Genomic DNA, 23,262 nt, shown 5'->3' with positions numbered 1-23,262 from the left:
AAGGTAAATATCTGTAGGCTATGGGGAAAGAGCCACAGGACAAAAAGCCTGAAGAGGAGGGAGCATAATTGGGAAGAAAGTTCCTGGAAGAGATGGGAGAGGAGGGGACTAAAGGCACAAGTAGAGCTATTTACTCTGGCAAGGAGAAGGGCCATATCTCTCTTAGGTACGGGAGAATGAGGGATGGTGTAAAAGGGTTTTGAAGTAGGGGAGAAGAAAGGGGTCCTGCATTTCTTCAGAGTGGGAGGTGAGATCATAGGATCATAAATTTAGAATTACAAGGGTCCTTAGAGGCCCTCGAGCCCAACCCTCTCCTTTTACGGATGAAGGCACCAAGATACAGAGAGGTCAGGTGACTTGTGCAGGGTCACACAGTAAGTGTCTGAGGCAATATTTGCACCACAGTCTTCATGACTCCAAGTCTAGTGCCTATCTTCAATACCATTCTGCCTCTTAGGAAGGGATACTGTAGGGGGCTTAAGAAGAAAAGAGAATTAGCACATCCACTATGTGTAACTGATGATTAATCAGGGAGGAAATAAAGGAATACATTGTAGTAGGGGAGGGCCAGTTGAAATTAGGTAACATAAATTTATTGTAGACCCAATTGGCATAGTTCTTTGACTTCCTGCAGCACTGAGCAATGAATGTGAGTAGAAGTAGAAAAGGCAGGTGTTGGGGATAACTCAGGCTTGGGGCTTGACAAGGCTTCAGTGATGGTGGGGATTAAAGTGAGAATTCAGTATATAGTCAGTCTTGTTAAGTATGTAGTCAAGCCTCTGAAGGGAGGAAAGTAAGGACAGAGCAGACAGAGGTGGTGGACTCATTGAGTAAGGGGTGTGTGGGGTCACTTTTGGTCCCATTTGGGATGAAAAGCAGGAGTGAGGCAGGATTGAAATGGAAGGATAGGAGTTTATGATTAAAGAGAAGAATTTCAACTCTGGTTCCTAGAACTAGAACAGTTATGAGTGATGAGATGAAGAATATTGTCTATTAAATTTGACGAGCATTTATTGAGTGCCTGAAATGTGCTATCTATTATGCTAAACCCTGGGATACAAAGACAACAGCCTCCCTCACCAAGGGATTTATTTATATTCCTGTGTGTGGTTGAGCCAGAATAAAGACTTAGTTATGGTTTATAGCCTTGGTTGAAGAAGACAAATACAGAGGTCAGAAAATAATTCAGTGACGTGTGTATGAGGGTTACATACCCTGATGCATGTGTTAGTGTGCATCTAGGTCTGTATGGGAAAATGGAGTATGCACTACACAAAGTACCAGTAGCCACCTGGAGCTAGGATTGAAGATTCTTGTTTTTCTTTGCATGCAGAATTCCTCCATGGAATGGCATTGGGGGAGGGGAAAGAAGTCAGATTTTCTAAGATAATAGAGCTGGAATTAATTAATAATTGATTAATTATTTAGTGCTGATGTTTTGAAACAGATTTCTAGAGTGTAAGCCTTTGAGTGCAGGGAATGTCCTTTATTCTTGGCAAAACCCATTGTAGCACCTCTTTTAATGCTATGAAGTTGTGTAATATGTACTACCTATTAATGTTGATGGCAACCAACTCAGAAAACTTTGGAATCCTTTTTGTGGTAATTGGGAAAATAAATGGCAGAGTAGAAGCAGCAAAAAAAAAAAAGTTATGGGAGCTGATAAAGTAGATAAACTGGGAGGTCAGGGTGTTTGAGCAGTCATCTACGTGTTGAAGCCCCAAAGTGGGGAGTGCCAGCGTAGAGAGGAGAAAGAATGTTGAGAGCTATTTAATTCCTTGAAAAGGAGGAAAGGTTCCCAAGTATTGGTAGCAGAGCCTGAACGTGGCAGTGAGGAGTGAGGAATTTGCTTGTTCCTAGCCCTGGCTCTGTCAGAGGCATGTGGAAGAAAGAAGTAGGGCAGCTAGTGGCACAGTGGATAGAGTGCTGGGCCTGGAGTCAGGAAGACCTGAGTTCAAATCCAACCTCACACAGTTATTAGCTGTGTGACCCTGGGCAAGTCACTGAACCCTGTTTGCCTCAGTTTCTTCATCTGTAAAATGAGATGGAGAAGAAGTGGCAAACCACTCCAGTATTTTTGCCAAGAAAATCCCAAATGGGGTCATGAAGAATCTGAAATGACTAAGCAACAACAACATGAGAGCAGAGCTGTGAAAAAATGGAGAGGAAGATGTCTAAGATGAAAGGGAACTGGTTAATGATAGAATGGGAATTTCAGAGAAGGAATGAAAGAGGACAGTGTAAGATAGACTTTGGAATGGGAGGGCTGAGGTATGAATGAATGAAGGAGTAGGAATGGTATTAGTAGCAGGAGAAGAGAATTTTCAAACAGACTCTGAATATCAGGGATTAGAAAAGGAAATATGAGCTTGCTAGCCAGAGGATGGGAAAGTACCATTTGAGTGGAGCTCTTCACCATAGTGCTGGTTGGGAAGATTTCTTCTCTTTTAAGTATCTTGTCTCCAATAATTTACTTTATTGGCTAAGGTCTTTTTCTTTCTATAACTAAGATAAATGACATTGATTTTTCTCCCAGTTTTTAAAATTTTTGAATAATTTGTCATTTATCGTTTTACTATCCTATCATCTCAAGGATTTTTATTGAATTCTATTCCATATTGTTTAGCATTTGTTAAACCAAAGATTAAAAACCTTTTGTATGTCCCTGGTTATAGTTTTGGATTTTTTTTAGCCTATTATAGTTCTACATTTAAATCAGATAGTTTTGATAATTATTGCTTTATAGGATAAATTGAGATTCCATAAAAGCAAGTCCGTTTTTAAAATTCTTTTTGAAATTATTATTTTTATAATTCTCCCTAGTTATTCTTACTTGTTTGTTTTTCCATTATAAATTTTAATTGGTATTGTATTAAATTTGTAAATTAAATGATTTTTTTTTTACTAACTATTGGTTTAATTTAACCATTTGCATTGGCTGTCTCTCCAATTATTTGTTATTCCTTTCTGCTAAAATTACTTTATATCTGTCTCTAGTTAGGTCTTGTGCATATCTTGGTAGGTAAATTTTCAGGCATTTGACACATTTTAGTCAATATTGGAAAGGGTCTCTCCATTTCCACAGATAACTTGTGAGGTTAAAAAAAAAAAACCCATTACATCCCTGTTCATTCAGTAGCCTAGTCTCCTAATTAGTCCTCAGGACATTGGTATCAGCTGCTCATAGAGCTCTGTTTTCCTTCCTGGTTCTCAGCTATGCCCTAGATAGGGAGGTTGAGGGATAGTTGAATTCCAGATAGGTGGGGGTCTTATATTTTACTGAGTAATATTCGTAGGGTGCAATTTTCTTCTATTGGCTAGATGCCCATTTTCCTTAATGCTGCATTTCAGCACCGAAGGTTTTGTTTTTGTTCTGAACTCTGGTTTTTCCTACAACTACAGTACTGAAGGAAGTCTGGTGAATGCAAGAATTATAGTAGGAAGTTAGCCACTGCAGGGATTCGGCAGCCTGTCTTATCCTGATGTTAAGAGCAGTCTTTCTCTTGTGAAGTGCATGGTTCCTGGTTGACCTGGTATGTTCCCCTCCTTTTCCTGATTGGCAGATGCCTTTGTTCCACAGCTTAACACCAACTTCAAAGTCTGTTTTCAGTCTAAAATAAGCTGGTAACTTGAAAATGGGACATTTCTGCTGAGATCCTAGACTTTTGACAGAGGTGAAGGGTCCTCTTGGTCTTTGCATTATCGAAGGTGAGCTCAGAGCCCCTTAAACATTTTCTAATTGCTGATACTTACTTAAATGCTGCCCTATATTGTTTCTCAAGGTATTTTGTCCATTTAGGAAGATTCCACCCCTCTCTTTGCTGACCTAGTTTATATGCTGTGACTAAGAGATGCTAAATGAGCAAAATGGTTTCTGTAAAACTGCTTTTTCGAATCTTAGATCCAGGGCCATGTTTCATTGCTGGATAATACTGTACATTTGTACTCCAGAGATTCAGCAGTCCCCTGAATCTGATCAGAACCTTTCTGTGACTTTACAGATGATCAAGAATCTTGTCTCCCAGTACCCTGATATTGAGCCCCTTTGAGCTTGGACAGCAATTACAGTCAGTCTCATGAGATGTCCTTGGCGTCTGCCAGAGTTTGTTCCCCTGGCCTAGCATATGAGAACCCAGGACACCCTGGTGCTGGAGGAGGCAGAGGAATAGTGAGTGGTACTTGTGGATACGAACAACAAAAGTCAACAAAATAGATTTTATATGAGATCATCAACTTATTATTAACTAATTATGAAATTTATTTATTATTAATAAACAAAATTATTAATAATAGTTTTTAAAATCACATATTACCTTTAACAAAGTGATAACAAAATTGTCTTATTTGTTTCTAGGTTCCATTGTGAACTTTTTTCTTCTATATTTTTTCCCAGATATGTTTTGCCTGTTATGTTATTTACATACTTGTAATCAGTAGTTGCCTAAATGGCTACAAAATAGATAGGGCCTTTGCCCTGGAGTCCTGAAGTTGCTTGTTCAAATCCAGCCTCTGATACTTACTAGCTGTATGACTCTGGGCAAGTCACTCAACCTCTGTCTGCCTCAGTTTCCTTATCTGTGAAATGGGGATGATAATACCTCTCAGGGTTGTTGTGAGGATGAAATGAGATATTTGTAAAGCACATTGTACACTTTAAAGTGCTATGTAAGTGCTAGCTATTGTTATTATGTATATTTTGATTATTTTCTTCACTCAGTCTCTTCATATAAGTCTTCCTGTGTTCCTTTTTATCCTGTACATTTGTTATTTCTTATGGTGCAATCCTCCATTATGTTCACGTGTCACAATTTGTTCAGCTCTTCCCCAATTTTTGAACATCTAGGTTGTTTCCAGTCTTTGCTGTTGTGAACAGATTCTTTTTTTCCCTTCAGCAATAGTTAGGATTTAGTCCTAATGTCACCTGTGTCTTTGTCTTAATTAAACAGTTCTTCAGAATTAAAATGTAACAAATGTTGCGTTCTACCTCTTGACCTCTTCGGCTTTTTGCCTGAAGGTGTGTTGATTTGAACTCCTACTCAGGCTGAGACAGAGTGATTTGAGAAGAGTGAATATGACTGTCACATTATGGGTATCTGGAGAGCAAGAGTACATGTCCCATCCTTCCTATTTTCTGGCCTTTTGCAAAATTAAATTACTTTGATTTTCTGACATATAAACCGGGTTGTGTTCTTGAAGGGAAGGATAACTGCTTAGAATTAGGAAGCTCCAAGACAGGCTTGTAGCTTAAAGGCCTCCCTGTTAATGATCTTTGTTTTTATCAAAGTTTTATATGTGCGTGGGGTGCAGCTACTCAGATTAATATTGGTGCCAGTCATAGTGCAGAGGCAGCACTTTTTGCATTTTCCACCCACCCAGGTAGTATCTAGTTGGCCTGTACTATTAATGTGCGTAAACTTTGGCTATTTTTAATGCTTTTTTTAAGTCTTGGTGACCTTCCTTCTGAGATTACATTCCATCTATGCATTATATATCTAGTTTCTACATAGTTGTTGGTCTGTTATCTTCCCTCCCCACCTGAGACTGTGAGCTTCTTGTGAGCAAGGTCAGTATTTTACTTTCTTTGTGTCCCTAGCAATTAGCCCAGTGCATGGCCCATAATACATGATTAATAAATGCATGTCGATTGACTATAAACTAGTTGGAAAGAAGCTATAAATAGAAACCTGAACCAAGCTAAAGTGTGTTGTTGCTTGTGCAGGCCAAAAAGGGGAAGAATTCATAACCTGAAGTGCTATTTTCCAGTGCAACATACTGTTATAATCCATTTGCTCTCTGTTTATCTTCAGTCTATTCTTTTTTTTTCTTCATTTTGACTTTGTGTCTCCAGCAGCTTGCACATAGTAGGGGCTTAAAACCATGCTTATTGTGCTGAGTTGAATTGGAGAAGTAATCGGGAACTTTGGGGGTGAATTGTTATGGGTTGAGCTTTCTGGACAGTAAAAAAGACTCACAGGTGCCAGGTTCTTAAACTGGCTTTCAAAATAATTATATGTAACTATATATAATATTAATAATTAATTTAATAATAATATTCTTAATTTTCTATAATATATTTTTATACCTTATTACCCTTTAAAACAAAATATATGAGCCTAATCTTTTTCTTTGACTAAAAGTCATCATCATAGTTATTTTGAGGAAGTTACTTGGATGAACTGAAGATGTAATACAGAAATAAATATGTGATAATTTGCGTTTATATAATATTTTAAGGTTTATCAAATGCTGTACATTTGTTATCTTACTGGATCCTTGAAGTAGGTGCTGTTATTCCCCATTTTGCCGATGAGGAAACTGCAGGTGAGCAGAGGTTAAGTGATTTGCCCAAGGTTACACAGCTAGTCAATATCTGAGGCAGGATTTGAACTCATAAATTCCCGACTTCAAGTGTAGCACTCTTACTCATTTTGCCACCTAGCTATCTGTGCATATAATGGTGTGGGGCATTGAGGCAGCATGGTGTGTAGAAAGATGCCTGAATTTGGAGTCAAAGTATCTGGGTTTAACTCCTGTCTCTGCTGTTGACCACTCTCGCCTCCTTGATAACTCTCTTCCCTCTAGGTTTTCAGGACACCACTCTCTCCTGGTTCTCCTCCTTACTATCTGACTGGTGCTTCCCTGTCTCCTTTGCTGGATTCTCTTCCAGATCATTCCCTCTAACTATAGGTATTTCTCAGGGTTCTCTCCTGGGCCCCCTTCTCTTCTCCTGAAATATTACTTCATTTGGTGATCTCACCTGTTTCAATGGATTTAATTACCATCTCTATGCTGATGATTATCAAATCTGCCTTTCCTGACCCAAACTCTCTGCTGTTCTCCAGTCTTTAATCTCTACTTGCCTTTCAGACATCTCAAACTGGATGTCCAATAGACATCTTAAACTCAACATGTTCCAAATAGTTGTTACTATCTTTCCCCCCAACCCTCCCCCCCCTCCCACCTTCCCTATTACTGTTGAAGGCAATGTGGTCCTTCCAGTCCCTCAAGCTCACAACCTAGGAATCGTCCTGGATTCCTCACTGTCTTTCATCCCCCACATCCAGTCTGTTGCAAGGCATGTAGATTTCACGTTTGCAACATCTCTGGAATACAGCCCCTTCTTTCGTCTCATATTGCCACCACCCTGGTGCTGGTCCTCATTACCTCCCTTCTTGATTATTGCAGTAACCTATTGTGGGTCTGCCTGCTTCAAGTCTCTTCTCACTCCAGGCAATCTGCTGTTCAGCCACTAAAGTGATTTTCCTGAAGTGCAGGAACTCTAGTGCCTTCCTGTTGTCTTCAGGATCAAATACAGGATCCTCTGTTTGGCGTTCAAAGCCTTTCTTAATCAAATCCCCTCCTACCTTTCCAGTCTTCTCACACCTTACTCCCCAGCATGTACTCTTCAGTCCAGTGACATTGACCTCCTGGCTGTTCCACAGACAAGACATTCCATCTCTTGGTTCTGGGCTTTTTTCTGATTGTCCCCCGTGCCTAGAATGCTTTACCTTCTCTGCTCCAGCTACTGACCTCTCTGGTTTCCTTTAAGCTCCAACTAAAATCCCACCTTCTAACACACACACACACACACACACACACACAGTCTCTCTCTCGTGCTCTCTCTCTCTCTCTGGTATGTTGTTTGCCCCATTAGTTTGTAAGCTTCTCAAAGGCAGAAACTGTCTTTTGCCTCTTTTGTATCCTCAGTGTCTCATACATAGTAAGCACTTAATAAATGTTTATTGATTGACTAATTACTCCCCCTGGGATGTTTAAGCACATCTGAGCCATAGGGTTTTTTTTGTTTGTTTTTTTGCCATTAGGACTCTTACCAGTGTAAATCTATGATCTTAAAAGACTAACGACTCCAGCAGTCACCCCAGTGTTTACTATCTTGAAGTCCTGGCCTGCAGTTTACTTTTTTGCTCATTTGCCTCATTCTCAGAAATGGAATGAAATATGGGTAACCTCTGTGCTAGAGGATATGACTGATTTCCTGTTGAATTAATAACTCGGACTAACAGCCTTCTTTCAGATGGCTTTCTTGTCATATAGAAAATGACCGTCTCTTTGTCTGATGATTTTTCAGCACTGCATAAAACATCCATGGTTTCCGTATCTCATACATAAAGGACAGACCACAAGCACCTCCTTGCTGACTTACCTTCATTCCTCTAACTTTGCCCTAGTTTGCTCATGGCATATGCATGAGCAAGAGAGGAAAAATAAATCAATTGGTAGAGCTAACATCTTCAAGGATGTGTGAGAAGGATAGATAGATAGATAATGACACTGGCTCTTTCAGACGGCTTGGCTTACCTTAGACAAAACAAACACACACTGTTAATTTAGGTATTCATGCCTGATATTTACAAAAAGTTCTTATCAATTCTTCCAGTCCTTCCCTTACTCAAATGATGATGTTTTTCATACCTTGAAGGGCTATAATATATTCCCTCCTAATGGGGGAAGCTAGATGGGACAGTGGATAGAGCCCTGGGCCTTTAGTCAAGAAGACCTGAGTTCAGATCCATCAGACACTTGCTAGTCGTGTAACCCTAAGCCAGTCACTTTCTGTTTGTCTGTTTTCTCAAATATGAAATGTAAACGATAACAGCACTTACCTCCTAGGGTTGTTGTGAGGATCAAATTAGATAATATTTGAAAAGCACTTAGCATAGGGCCTGGCACACAGTAGGTATTATGTAAATGCTTTCTCCTCTCTCCCTCTCCCCCACTGCCTCTGGTTGTAAAGTTATTTTATTTTCTCTTCTCTCTCTCTCACACACACACACACACACAAAATTGACCAGGAGCCAAGAGACCCGAGTTCTAATCCTAATTCCACTACTAATGTACTGTGTTTCCTTGCCTATAAAATGAGAGTATTAGATTGAATAGATGGTCTTGGAGACCTCTTTTAGTTCTAAATCCCTTCCATCTCTAAAATGTTATAATTTTCCATTATCATTGTCCATAGTTCAACATTCCCTTCGTTGCTTCTAATCCTTAGTGCTATGTTCTGTCATCTTTTTTTTCATTCTTTCGTTTTAAAATAGCTCCTTTTACTCCTCGTATACCTGTTACCTGTAAAGGCTGAACTTTTATAGACAGTGTCATTGAGAAAAAATATTAGCTGGCAAATTTACCAGTTATGGTGTGGCCACATGTACTCTTAGAAATATCAGCTTTTCCCTGCTGTGTTAATTTGTTTTCATGTTCAAGTCCAGGACCATTCTACATTAATTGGCTTAGTTTTGCTTGCCTTTCTTTAGAAATTTTGCATTTATATTTATTAAACTCATGATATTTTAGATGTTAAAAGATGTTGAAAAACAATTCAAAGCAAAAAGTTTTAACATGTTGGGGCAGGTTTGGGATGTTTAGTCTTTTGTCTGATACTTATCAACCAAAATCACCTTAGTCATTTATGGCCTAATTAACAAAGCAGTAGAGTGGTAGGATATGTTATTTGCTATTTTCTCTACGATATCTTGATAGCATAGCTTCATTTTGTTCTTTTCAAGCTTGAAAAAAAAATTTTTTAATGACCCTTTTTTCCCCTCTCTTCTAGGAAATACACACAAATGAAAAGGAAGTAACAGAGAAGGAAGTAGATCTTCACTTGTTACCAGGTAACAGGCTTTGTTAGGATTATATACCATATGCAGCTTGGTCAACAAATAAATTACCTCATTTCTGATGTTACTATATATACACTCCTTTGTCTTCAACCAAAAGGCCTATAGCCTCAATGAGGAGGCAGAGCTGAACTGCAGGGTTAGCTAGTTCAGTAACTACATACCTGGGTATGCATCTGTGCTTTGTATGGCAAGAAAATAGCCTCTTGCTTCTTCTCCCTGTTGTGTTCTAACTGACTGTAAAGTATTCAACCAACCCTTCTCACCATACATATCTTAGTATGAATTTTTTTTTTTTTGCTATAGGGGCCTCAGCTTGCCATCCTTTTCTTTCCTGACTTATAATTCAAGCAGAACAAAACATCCATTGTCCTCAAAACCCTTACCTAGTTGGTGTACACCACCTTTCCTTAGTGATAGAGTAGTTTGTCCATCACGGTGTAAGTTGTCTTCCTGACTTCTGGTCTAGTTTTTTCCTCATCCTTATTTCTCTGCCTGTACTACTTAACATAGGACATTGATATATCCAGTAGGATTTATATGCTCACCAATCAATCATGCATTTATTAAACATTTTCTCTGCTAAGCCAAGAAGTTTACATTCTAATGGAAGAGACAGCATAGACATATATAGACATAAATACATATGTAAAATATATAACATATATGCGTGCACATATAAATAAGTACATATATGCACAGAAGTTATATAGATTCAAGGTAACCTTACAGGGGAAGATGCTAGCAGCAGAGGGTAGAGGGGCAGGGAGACATATGCAAGGTGAGCTTTGAGCCAAGTCTCAAAGGAAAGGAGCCCGGGGTTGTAAGAGGTAGAAGGTGAGATGGAAAAGTGTTCTAGGCCTGGGGGACAGCCATTGTAAAGGCATAAAGGCATAAAGACAATGGAATGGAGTGTAATGTGTGAGGAATAGCAAGTAAGCCAGTATGTCTGGATCATAGAGTGTGTGTTAGGGAGTAATGTGTAAAAAGACTGGAAAATAGGAAGAGACTAGGACAGGAAGAACTTTAAATGACAAACACATTTCTCTTTTGTCTTAGAGGCATAGTAATAGGGAGCCTTTGATGTTTTCTGGAGTGGAAGGGGAGGAGGAGGGGAAGGGAAGGGAATGGATGTTCGTCAGATCTGCACCTTAGGCACTTTGGTGATGCTCTGGAGGATAGATTGGTATGGGGCAAGATTTGAGGTAGGAAGACCAGTTGGAAGATTATTACAATCATCTAGGCAAGAAGTGATGAGGTCCTGATCTAGGGTGGTAACTGCCTGAGTAGAATAGGGGCAAGTTGTATACCAGAGCTGCGGTGAAGGTAGAAACAGGATTTGGAACTGATTGGGTGAGTGAGGATGAAGAGTCAAGAATGCTAGCGAGATTGTGAAGCCTAGTGGCCAGAATAGTGCCCTCAACTGTAATAGAGAGTTTGGGAATGGAGAGAGGAGAGGAAAAATGATAATGGGTTCTTTTTAGATATGTTAAACTTGAAATGCTTACAGGACTTTCAGGTTAAAATGTCCAGTAGACAGTTGGTGGTGAAAAACTAGAGTTCAGGAGAGAGAAGGGGCTGTATCTACGGATCTGTGACTCATCTGCATAGAAATGGTCATTGAACCCCTGATAACTGGTGAGATCATCCCGCAAGATAGTATAGAGAGAAAGGAGAAGAGGGCCAGGCCAGAGCCTAGAAAGACACTTAGAGTTACTGGGTATGACATGGAAGATCAAGCAAAAGAGATCAGGGAGTTGTCAGTAGGAGGAAAACAAAGAGAGCACAATGGTACAGACCCTAGAGAGGAGAGGGATCCAGGAGGAGCAAGGGGTCAGCACTCCCAAATGCAGATGGTGAGAAAAGGTAAGGATTGAGGAGGAGCCCATTGGGTTTGGCAATTAGGAGAGAGTGTTGTCAGTTGAATGATGAGTCAGAAGCCAGATGGCAGTGGGTTTAGAAAAGATTTAAGAGCATAGTAAGTGGGAGTACTAAGTATAGATAGCTTTTGGAAGTTTATCTGAGAAAGGGAGAAGGAGCTGTAGGATGAAAGGTAGTAGGGGATGGTAGGAGCTAATGAGGGGTTTTTCTAAGGATAGGAGACTTAGGTGTGCTTAAAAGCAGCAGGGAAGAGAGAGAAAGAAGGAAAGAAAGAAAGAGTGTGCATAATAGTAGGGGCAATCTCTTGGAGAAGATGGGGTGGGATAGAATCAAAGATACATGAGGAGGCATTATCCCAAGTAAGGAGAAGAGCCACATCACCATCAGAGACTGGAGTAAAGAAGGAGATAGTGGGAGACCATCTCAAGGGGATGTGAACAGAAGAACCTTAAATCAAATGACCTCAGTATTTTTTAGTGAGCTAGCAAGGGAGCTCCTCAGTTGAGAGGGTGGTGAAAAGGAGGTGTGTAGAAGGCTTGAAGAGAAAGCAGAAGGTTTGAACAGCTGTTGTGAGTAGGATAGAAAGTCAGGTAGGAATAGCATTGCTTTGATATAGTGAAGGATCAGTTAGGATTAGATAATGTAAATTTGTAGGGGATGGTTGTGTGACTTGTGCTCTATTCAGCGAGATGTGAGTAGGAGTGAAGAAGGTAGATGTGAGAGGTCCAGGGTTGGAGTTTGGCAAGGTATGAGCCTCAGTAGAACTTCAGAGCTAGAATTTGAGAATAATGGATAATATAGAGTTGAAGTGATTCACCAAAGTGTCAGGATTGGGAAGAGAGGAGAGTATAGCCAGAGCAGCAGTGATGGCCTGGGAAAGTATGGAGGCGTAAAAGGATTGAAAGTCATGGTACAGACAAAGAGTAGATTTAGGAGTAATGAGGCCTCAGGAGAGATGCAGTGATCAAAGATTAAGAGAGAGATAGGGACTGGAGCTGGGATTTCATTGGTATAAGAAACTCCTCAAGTCAACAAGTCAAGTCCGTAAATGTTTATTTGTGCCAGGCACTGCACTAAATGCTGGGGGTACAAAGAAAAGCAAAAATAAATTCTCCTCTCAGGGAGTTCATAGTCTAATAAGTCAGGCAACATACAAACAACTATGTTCAAATAGGCTATGTGCAAAATAAGTGGGAAATAATCAAATATAAATAATCAGCACTAGCACTAATCACTAACAAACACTAATTGACACTAGCATTATTAAGGGGGACTGAGGAAAAGGCTAATTGCACAAGGTGGGATTTTAGCTGAGGTTTGAAGGATGCCAGGTAGTGGGAACAGGGTGGGAGAGAACTTCAGCCTCGGTGGGTAGCCAGTGAAAATGTCTGGAGCCAGGAGATGGAGTGTTGTCATGCAAGGAAGAGCAGAGAGGTCAGTGTCACTCACTGCATGGGAGAAGGGCTTTAAAAGTCACACCAAGGGGGCAGCTAGGTGGTGCAGTGAGTAGAGCACCAGCCCTGGAGTCAGGAGGGCCTGAGTTCTAATCCAGCCTCAGCCATTTGACATCCTTACTAGCTGTATGACCTTGGGCAAGTTACTTAACCCCAATTGCCCTGCCTTCCCCCCTCCAAAAAAAAAAATTCAAGCAAAGAATCTTGTGTTTGATCCTAGAGGTGATAGGGAGCTACTGGAATTTGTTGATTGGTGTGTGTATGTGACACAGCGAGATCTTTAGGAAGATTGCTTTGATAACGAGAGTTGAGGTAGGGAGATGACCCAGCAGGCTTCTGCAATAGTGAGGTGATGAGGGTGTGCACCAGAGTAATAGCCATGTGAGGGGAGAAAAGGGGCCATATAGGAGAGATGTTTAGAATCTAGTCCTCAATGATGAAACTTCCTCTACTGGTGCAGTTTGGATTGAGTATCTGGGCTTCTTGTCCATCAAAGTAGAATATTGTGAAGGGTTTGATCTTCCCTGTTTTTAGCTCAGGTGAAATGGAAGAACAATGAGTTGTTTGAAGAACTAGAAGTCAGGGTATTTGAGAGACCGTCAACGTGTATGTTGATGTTCCCTAGTTGAGGGCAGAAGTTGGAGTAGAAAGGAAATGAGGAACTATACAATGAACTCATTAAGAAAAGAGGGAAAATGTCCAAAAAAAATTTATTAAAACATTTAATTAAGTGCCAAGTACTATGCTAAGTACTGCTAATAGACATAGAAAGGCAAGCCCATCCATACTCTCAAGGAGTTCATATTCTAATGGGAGAGGCAGCACATATATGAGAAGGGGTCAATTGCAAGTCAGACGGAAAGCTCCCATTGTCCTTAGAGTGCTGTGGCAAAGCAGATGGCAGTACCTCTTTTTAATGCCATTTCTGCTGATAAAATCATATCTGTTTCTGATATTGAACCATCTGATGTGGCTAAGGACTTTGATGATGGGAACTTTGTTTTCCTCTGCATCAGTAGCTGTAGATGCTGAGGTGGCAAGGCTACAGCACCCACAGAAGCAGTTGCCAGGTTGCATCTTCATGGGGTTATTTGCCTGGATGAACACTGCAGAGGCTAGGCTGGGAGCAAGAATGAGGGTCCTGCTACTCCCAGGGCTCTTGGGATTGGTCAGCAGTTGGTGGTGATGGTGATGACGAAGGGTGTTCTCCTTTCTCCTCGGTGATTGCTTCCCTCATTGATGGTTGGGAGCACTGTTGTTCCCAAGGCTCTTGGGTTCAGAGTCCTAGGCTGTCTACTGGGGTCTGAGATCAGATGGTGGCCCAAGTGATGATGCCTAGATCTGGATTGAGCGATAAATTTGGATAGAATAAATGGCAAAGAAGAGGTGGTGGCAGTAGGGAGAGTTGGAGAAAGCAAGGAGTATTACAGCTCTCCCAGTGGAAGTAATGAGTCAGGGGAATGTGAGAAGATGCAACCATTGCTGGAAAGAATGGCCAGGGATGCATCATCATCGTGGAGCAGGGTGGGGTAGGCTGGAGTGATGAGAGCCACGTCTTCCTAGTGCCAGAGAATAGAAGGAGCAAGAGAGGAAGGAAACTAAAATGAAAGGATGTTTTAAAATCAGAGGCAGAGCTCCAGGCAGCATAGTGGAGTGGGCTGACAGACCTGGAGTAGGGACATTGAGGAGGATGGGGTTGAGGTGAACAGGCTGCTGGGGTTGGGAATAAGGGTTTGTTCTTCAGTGGTTGGGGATTCACTATCTCTGGGATAGGGTTAGAACTACTGAGGAATGGGAGGAGAATCCTCCTGGTGAAAGGTTTCCCAAGAGTCAGGCTCTCTGTTTCTCAGCACAGCCAGTCATCAGTTACCTAGCCCTACTCTTTGGGTACTGAGGGTCCCCACCTGGGGATGTGGTGAAGAACCTAGGAGGGTTGCAGGTGGAGTTGTGTCCCCCTACATTTTCAATCTTCTTACACCTTACACCCTCCTTCCCTTCCCTTTGTATACCCTACAGTCCAGAAACACTTGCCTCCTCGCTGTTCTTGGACAAGATCACCTGACTCCACGCATTTTCACTGGCCATCTGCCCCTATGCTTGGAATATTTTCCCTCTTCTCCTCCACCTCCTGGCTTCCTTCAAGTCCCAACTAAAATGCTACCCTCTACAAGAAGCTTCTCTTTCTAGTGCCTTCCTGCTACCGATTACCAATGTATTGTCTTATAGCTTGTTTGTACATAGTTTACATGTAGTCTCCCCCATTAAATTTTGCCTTCTTTGTTTAGCATAGCACAGTGCCTGGCACTTAGTAGGAACTTAATAAATGTAGTCTGATGAGAAAGGCATGGCTGAATTTGTTCTGGGGGCCTCCCCGGAGCCTAGCAAGGAGATAAGAAGTGGAATGTCCCAGGGGCATCTAGGTGGTAAAGTGAGTAGAGCACCGGCCCTGGAGTCAGGAAGACCTGAGTTCAAATGTGGTCTCAGACATCTGACACACTTAGTAGCTGTGTGATGTTGGGGAAGTCACTTAACCCCAATTGCCTTGCCTTCTCCCCTCCAAACAAAAAGTGGAATGTCCCAGCCTCCCAATTAGGTGGGCCTTGGCACACTGGGATATCTATGAAGAGCCTAGTGAAGAGACCTAAGTTTCAGGTCACTAGTTTGTCTGTTTTTGGAGGAAGGATAGCTGAAAAAAGACTTAATAAAGATTTTTTTCTTGCTAGGATTTTAAAGTACTGGAAGCCTTTTTCACAGTCTTCCACCTATACCTTTTTCTGGAGTTGGTTTGAAAACTGAATACATAACTGCCACGATTGCCCTGGGCATTGGGAGGCAGTGCCTAGCAACAGCAGGGCCGGAGTTTTTTTTTGGGAACTGGTTCATTCCATTCCCACCATAGACTAGACTTCATAGTATTTCATGCTTTAGGGTAAGATAAAGGGAATAATTCTGCAACCAGAGTAAGTGTTTGTTTTCCTCAGAACCAAGAACTTGTTGCATTAGTGAGCATATTTCTGTAAGGAGTCACGAATGTAACGATATCAGCTGTTCCTCATTCTTAGAGCATGTTAAGGAACCACAACTTGCCCCCAGGTCTGTGACTGATTAACCAGTTGGAGCAGGTATAGACTCTCCATCACATAACAGGCATTTATTAAATGCTTACTGTATTCCAGGCACTGTGCTAAGTGCTGGAAATGCAAAGAAAGATACAAACACGATCCCTTCCCGCAAGGTGCTCACATTCCTGTGATGAAAAGCATGTCAGTAGCTTGGCACACACAGCATGTATACCGAGTGGGTAGCAGGTCATCCGTACAGCTCTAGAGGATTTTTTGTGGAGAAAGGAACTTCAGCCATGACCTTGGATCTTTACTAATAACTGTGTTTGCATGGTGCCTGCTCTGTGCCAGGCCCTCTGCTGAGCGCCTTAGGCGTCTTATCTCATTACCTCACGACAGCCCTGGGAGGTGAGCGTGTTATTACTCCCATTTAATAGTTCAGGACACTGAGAGAGACAAAGGTTAAGTGACTTGCCCAAGGTCACACAGCTAGTATGAGAAGCTGGATTTGAACTCTGGTCTTCCTGACTCCAAGCCTGGCACTCTGGAACAACCAGCTGTCTCTACTCCTCGTGGAACCTCCCTTAGCCAATTTGACTTGGGCATTCCTAGGAGCTTCTTCCACATTCACCACAAAGTCACATTGATTCAAATCCAGCCAGGAAGGAGCAGAAAGCCCTAAGTTTCTGTCACATTTCACTAGGCCTCTCGGAGTACTGTTCCTCTTAGACAACTTAGAATCTAAAAGATTATTTTTCTTTGGTTTGGTCTAGACTTGTGATTTCATTGGTGTAGGAAACTCACCTCTATCATCGCAGATCTACAACTTTGCGTCCGGGAGAGTTGCCTCCCGGGACTTGCCCAGTCACACAGCTAGCATGTGTTCTGAAGCCAGCACTCTGTACGCTATGCCATGTTCCCCCTTCTTGGAAAGAATTTTATCCTTGTACACACAAATTAATATGCAGTCTCCAGCTGTATTACTATGCTTCAAGATATTATCTCCTTCTATTGACTTTGTAGTACAAAAATTAGAAAGCCTTGCCTTCTCAATGAGGGTGGGTGAGGAGGGAGGAAGGGAGAGAATGTGGAACTCAAAGTTTTAAAAACGAATGTTAAAAATTGTTTTTACATGCAACTAGGAAGTAAGATATACAGGCAGTGGGGTATAGAAATCTGTCTTGCCCTACAGGAAAGTAGAAGGGAAGGGGATAAGAGAAGGGTTGGGGGGTGATATAAGGGAGGGCAGATTGGGGGAGGAGGTAGGAGGAGGGGAGAGATGGGGAGAAAATTTGGAACTCAGAACCTTGTGGAAGTAAATGTTGAAAACTAAAAATAAATTAATTAATAAAATTAGAAAACCTCCTATTAGCTGCCTTATATTAATTTTTAGTTTAAAGTTTTTCAGCTACAGGATGGTGTCCTTCTGTTTGGGGGAGAAGTGTAGGTGAAAACTTATTAAAGCCATTTCAGGGAGTTTAAATCACAGGAAGTCTCTTTTTTTTTTAAACAAGTTTTCTCCAAGCTTAACTAAAGAGACTTTTCTGGAGCTGTTTTGAACACTGAATAAATTACTTAACTATTGTGTATGTATTTTCCCCAAACACTGCTGTCTCCAGAGATTCAGCTATTGGATGAACTTCCATTGGATAAACACCTCCTTTGTTGCCTTACTGTTATTATATGTATATAATTTTTTATTAATATTTTTAGTTTTCAACATTGATTTCCACAAGATTTTATGTTATAAATTTTCTCCCCATTTCTACCCTCTCCCCAACCCCAAGATGGCATATATTCTGATTGCCTCTTTCCACAGTCTGCCCTCCCTTCTGTCACCTCACTCCCCCCTGCCTTATCCCCTTCCCCCTTACTTTCTTGTAGGGCAAGATAGATTTCTATACCCCATTGCCTGTATATCTTACTTTCCAGTTGCATGTAAAAAACAACTCTTTTTTGAGCATTTGTTTTTAGAACTTTAAGTTCCAAATTCTCTCCCTTCTTCCCTCCCCACCTACCCTCCTTGAGAAGGCAAGCAATTCAATATAGGCCACACATGTATCATTATGCAAAACACTTCCATAATAGTGTTGCCTTATCTTTAAACTAAAAGCAATTATTCAACCTCTTTAAGATGGAAGGTAAATTGATGCTGGTCTGTGTTTTCTTGCCAATCCTGGGGCATTGAAAATATATCTCTGATCTTATATGGAGTGTTGAATGATAGAGGAACAATTTTATTGACACTTCGAGAAATTTATAAAGAGGATAATTTGTTTTCTTCCTTTTCCCTTCATCTCTTTTGTATATGTGTACTCAAGGGTGATGGCGAGTGTGTATCTGTAAGGGAGTTGCTTTTTAGAGGAAATAGTTTCTTCCCCTTCCTCATTATACTGTATCTCCAGTCTTTTACCACATGACATTCCTTTTTCCTACCATTTATGATAGACTTCCAGAAAATATGAGCTTTTCTTCTTCTTCTTGGGAGCAGACAACCCCTACCTCTGTACTCTGAGCATGTGCCATGCTCCTTATCCTTGGAGCCAAAGTGAGTATGATATGATTTTGCAAGAAGCTCCTCTGCCTCCCACCTCTGCTAGCCAACTGCCAACCTTGCAACAGAGGAGCCAGGAAGACTATCAGATCTGCCTCCCCTACTCAAATAGAAAATGTGCCTATAAAACTGGTTGGAGGTTCTAGATTATAGAAATGTTAGCAAGATTTTACTCTGTCTTTCAGCCCCTGGGGAGAGATTTTGTGGAATATATGTCTAGTCTAAAATAAGTTACAGTCTTGCTAGTATGTCTTCTTGATGGTGTAGGCCTGATGAACACCATCTCCTTAGAAACTTCCATCTCTCAAAGTCAGATTTATCCAGGAAAATGTCCGTCATAGACCTGTTGGTCCATCTTGACTTTGATTATCTTAGTGCTTGATTATTTGTGCTATAATTCAGTCTCTCACAAAATTTTTTCATCCCATCCCAATCCAGTAAAAAAAATAGAATGGTCAGTAGCATTTTCAAAAGTAGATACATACACACACACACACACACACACACACACACACACACAGTATGTGTGGGTGTGTTTTTATTTTTAGCTAAGGTAAAACTGTAAGCCTTTAATTTTTTATATTATTCATGAAAAATTCATGTACTTATTTTGTTTTTTGATTAGGTGAACAACTGCTTTGTGAAGCCAGCACAGTGCTTAAGTGTATCCAGGATGATTCAGGTCAGCATGGAATCTGTGGGAAACTCGTTTGCACAGACTTCAAGATTGCCTTCCTCGGAGATGAGTCTACATTGGATGATAATGTATGAGGATACTATTACCTAGACTATTTCAGTAGCCTCTTAGAGGGTCTTCCAGCTTCTAGTTTACATATATACATACATATATTCTCACTTTCTCCTTTTCTCTCTTCCCCCTTTTCTCCCCCACGGCATTCTCACACACACACACACACACACACACACACACACACACACACGATTTCTTTTCTATCTTCTATCTTCACTGATCAGTCAAAAAGTGTTTATTAAGCTTCTTACTGTGAATACAGGGCATTCAAAGAAAGGCAAAAAACAATCTACCCTCTTATTATTCCTTTCAGTAGCATGACCTCTATGAAACTTTCTATTGGTATTATTTACAGGCTGGCTTGCATTTGCCAGGTCCAGGTAATTAGGCTATAGCCTGTCACTAAGAATACCTTGGGTGTGAAATAAGGTATAAAAAAGCTATTTTAAGGAATGTATATGAATAGAAAAGGAGCTGGGTTGGATGTGTAGTGAGAGTGAAGGATAATAGGTAGACAACCAAAATGCTGCACAGATGTACATGGAAACATTAAAAGACTTAGGAAGGCTTCCAGAATATCATTTCATTGTTCTGTAGATCTGTGGAACAACATGTACAAGAACCATTGCATGTGGCATGGAGGAGCTATTTATCTTCACTGGTAGGTGCAGTGCTCACACTAGCAAGAGAATGCCTCCATCAAAATTTACAAATTTCAATAAAATATTAGGGGAGATAGAAGATGTAAGAAATGGTTCCTGCCCTCATACAGCTGGCACTCTGAGTCGACAACATGAATAAACAAACACTACATATAAAGGAAAATGTGGCCACTTCATAGTATAGAGCAGAGATCACTTCCTGGTTCCTGTTTAAACTTGCCTTTTGTCAAGCTTGAGTTTTAAATAGCAGGGCCATGGTGTTAGTGAAGAATGTGATCCACTAATGCCACCTTGTTCTCTCATTAAGAGTCTTCCTTCCTCTTGTGGAAATTTATGAAGAATGTATTTACTAGAAGCCTGCATTATTTGGTCATTTTTCCTTTTTCTAGGTTTGGGTTTGCTCACTTTTATAGGTGAATAGAATTTCTATGACTTCTAGAATTTATAGAGGACTAAATAGAGTAGATGTCATTTGGCCCTGTACCTCCTTATTTGGAACAACCAAGGAGCACGAAGTTAACCATGGATATTTTAATAGTGTAGGGTTCTTTAGCTTGCAGTCTGTGCCATGTATCTACATAATGTCTTACCCAGCGGTGTGTCAACATTCTTGGAAATTGTAAGGAAGATACTGACTCAATCTGTGCCCAACCTGTACATTTCTTAATCATGAACATTAGGGATTCTGACTTACTTGTTGTTCATGTTGATTTTTTTTAGGAGCCTCAATTTAAGAATAAGGTGATAGGAGAAAATGATATCACATTACACTGTGTTGACCAAATTTATGGAGGTAAGTGTGTGTTTTACAGTGGAGTTTTTAAGGTATCACATACCAGCAGATCTTGAAAATCTCTTCTGCATGCAGTGTCAACTCCATATTCAGTAATAACTTCGGCTATTTAGGGTGCCTGCCAAAGGCTAATCTCATCAAATCTGTCAAAGGATCATAGATTTAGAGCTGGAAGGGACCTTCAAGACGATCTAGTCCACCCCATTCATTCTAAAAATGATGAAGCAGAAGTGGGGAGTTGAAGTGACTGGCGTAGAAGACAGCTAGTTTATATCTGAGGTAGGATTTGAACCCAGATCTTTTTTTAGTCTAAGTCCAGTGACCTATCAGCTTCACCAATACTGCCTCTCTCCCCTTTTAAACTCAGGAGCAGAATTTGCTTAATTACAAATCCACCACACCCTGAATTGATGCATCTTCTCACAGTGTCAGAGAGAACTTGCCTAGGCAGTCTTAGGCTTCCTTTCTTCCTACTGTTCTCAATATGGATCTTACTCAGAATTTAACCAGTTTAGAGCTGTGGAATTCATCAAACATTTACTGTGATTCTAGTATGCTAGGCATGAAGGGTTATAACAAAAGAGATAGAATTCAGTACTTATGTGTGTTGTGCCCATAAAAACCTTTATGTTGTTGTTCAGTCGTTTCAGTTGTGTCCACCTCTTTGTGACCCCATATGGGGTTTTCTTAGCAGAAATACTGGAGTGGTTTGCCATTGCCTTCTCCAGCTCATTTTACAGGTGAGGAACCTGAGGCAAACAGGACTAAGTCACTTGCCCAGGGTCACACAGCTAGGAGGTGTCTGAGACCAGATTTGAACTTAGGAAGATGAATCTTCCTTGACACCAGGCATAGCATTCTATCAGCTGCACCCCCTAGGAAATAGCAAACCACCCCAGCATCTCTGCCAAGAAAACCCCACATGGCTCTATTAGACAGTTTTCCCCCAGTGATATCTTTCCTTAGTAATTTTTAGTTTTAGGATACTGATTTCTTCAAATCAGTGAAGTTTAGTTCTGACAGTAATCAGCTTATTCCATTGCTGGTGTTGTGTGCAGAATGAAGAAACCTGACTGCTCAGAGGCTGGGCATGAATGGAGAAGCTTTTGCTCAGTGGGATCATTTTAGAGAACAAGCACCGTTTTTACTCTTACTGCCTTGATTCTTCAAACATCAGCTTATTTATTACCCTTGTACCTTTGTAACCCAATTTTCTTTTCCCTTCTTATTTGCTGCCTTGGACTTTTTTTTTTTCCTGTAGTGTTTGATGAGAAAAAAAAACCATTGTTTGGACAACTGAAGAAATACCCTGAGAAGCTCATCATCCACTGCAAAGACCTCCGAGTATTTCACTTCTGCCTGAGGTACACAAAGGAAGAGGAAGTTAAAAGGGTAACTATTTGCATATGTTTGGGAAATTTATTTCCCTTTAGATTTTTCCCCTTTGGAATCCTGGGAGGGAATGGGTTGTTTGTTTTGTTTATATTGCAAAAAAAAAAACAAAAAAACAGCTCATCCTACAGTTTTTTTTAATATCATGCAGTGATGCATTATTGCATTTGGGCTGTACTCAAAATGCAATTAAGCCAGCCTATGCATTTTCAGAGAGTATACTGCCAATTTCCGAGGGCCTTCATTCTTTCACGTCTTCACCAGGCAGAGGAGTAGTAAGTCAGAGTAGTTCTCTGTGAAGGCAGTTTGGGGCATTGCAGGTGGGGTTGACTAAAGAGAGAAGGCCTGCAGCAATCCACCCCGCAGCTGTGGGCTTCTCAGCCAGAAGTTGATGGGTCTATGACCTTGATGCCTCAGGAAAAGTAAAAATAGACATCTTGAAAGGAAGTGTTGAGGTGAGGAAGAGAGAACTATAGGTCCATTGAGGGAAGCTGAATCTTACAGAAAGGGCTGTGCTTCTGGAGAGTCAGAAAACCTTAATTGTCCAGGGCCAGAGAAAAGTGATGTGATTCAGAAAATGACTAGGACCATTTTACTTTAATCGCTGTTCCTGTACTTTCACTTAACAAGATGTAGAACATTTAGTGAGACTTTTTTCTCACATGAAACTCTTCAGTAGGAATCTGATGAGAATTCAGTTAGCTTTCTTTCGATGGCAAACAACAGTCATGCGTTGCCCCAGCTCGGTAGTTGTTTGCTAGTTAGCGTGATACCCAGGTTTGGATAGATTCATCTTCATCTCAAGTTATGCTAAGTGGAGGGTGAGGGAGTTGGGGGTAAGTCTAGATACCGGATATCCCCCGGTAGTCCCGAAAGAGCATGCTTTCCTAACCGGCAGTGAGGTGGGTTGACTTGACCTTGTGCCTTAGTTTGCTCATCTGTAAAATGGAACCAGTAACAGCGCTTACGTCACAAGATTGTTGGATCACGTGATAATTTAAGTAAAGCGCTGTAAAATGCCAGCTGTCGTTATTATTGTTATTGCTTAAAATCACTTGGGTAATAAGTGTCA

The 23,262-nt window shown here is 40.9% G+C and overlaps 1 protein-coding gene across 1 annotated transcript in view; it reads left to right on the top strand.

Moving 5' to 3' along the window:
• MTMR12 (myotubularin related protein 12) overlaps positions 1 to 23,262 on the top strand; it is an 89,718-nt gene that overhangs the window by 28,780 nt on the left and 37,676 nt on the right. Inside the window, exons 2-5 of the mRNA XM_036767645.1 lie at positions 9,575 to 9,635; positions 19,218 to 19,357; positions 20,726 to 20,798; positions 22,060 to 22,190. Coding sequence (XP_036623540.1) covers positions 9,575 to 9,635; positions 19,218 to 19,357; positions 20,726 to 20,798; positions 22,060 to 22,190 — 405 coding nt within the window. The remainder of the gene's footprint in view (positions 1 to 9,574; positions 9,636 to 19,217; positions 19,358 to 20,725; positions 20,799 to 22,059; positions 22,191 to 23,262) is intronic.

The sequence above is a fragment of the Trichosurus vulpecula genome, chromosome 1 (assembly GCF_011100635.1).
Source record: "Trichosurus vulpecula isolate mTriVul1 chromosome 1, mTriVul1.pri, whole genome shotgun sequence".
In the NCBI taxonomy this organism is placed as follows: domain Eukaryota; kingdom Metazoa; phylum Chordata; class Mammalia; order Diprotodontia; family Phalangeridae; genus Trichosurus; species Trichosurus vulpecula.
Note: the sequence above shows the minus strand (reverse complement) of the source record. Positions and strands in the feature narration are given on the sequence as shown.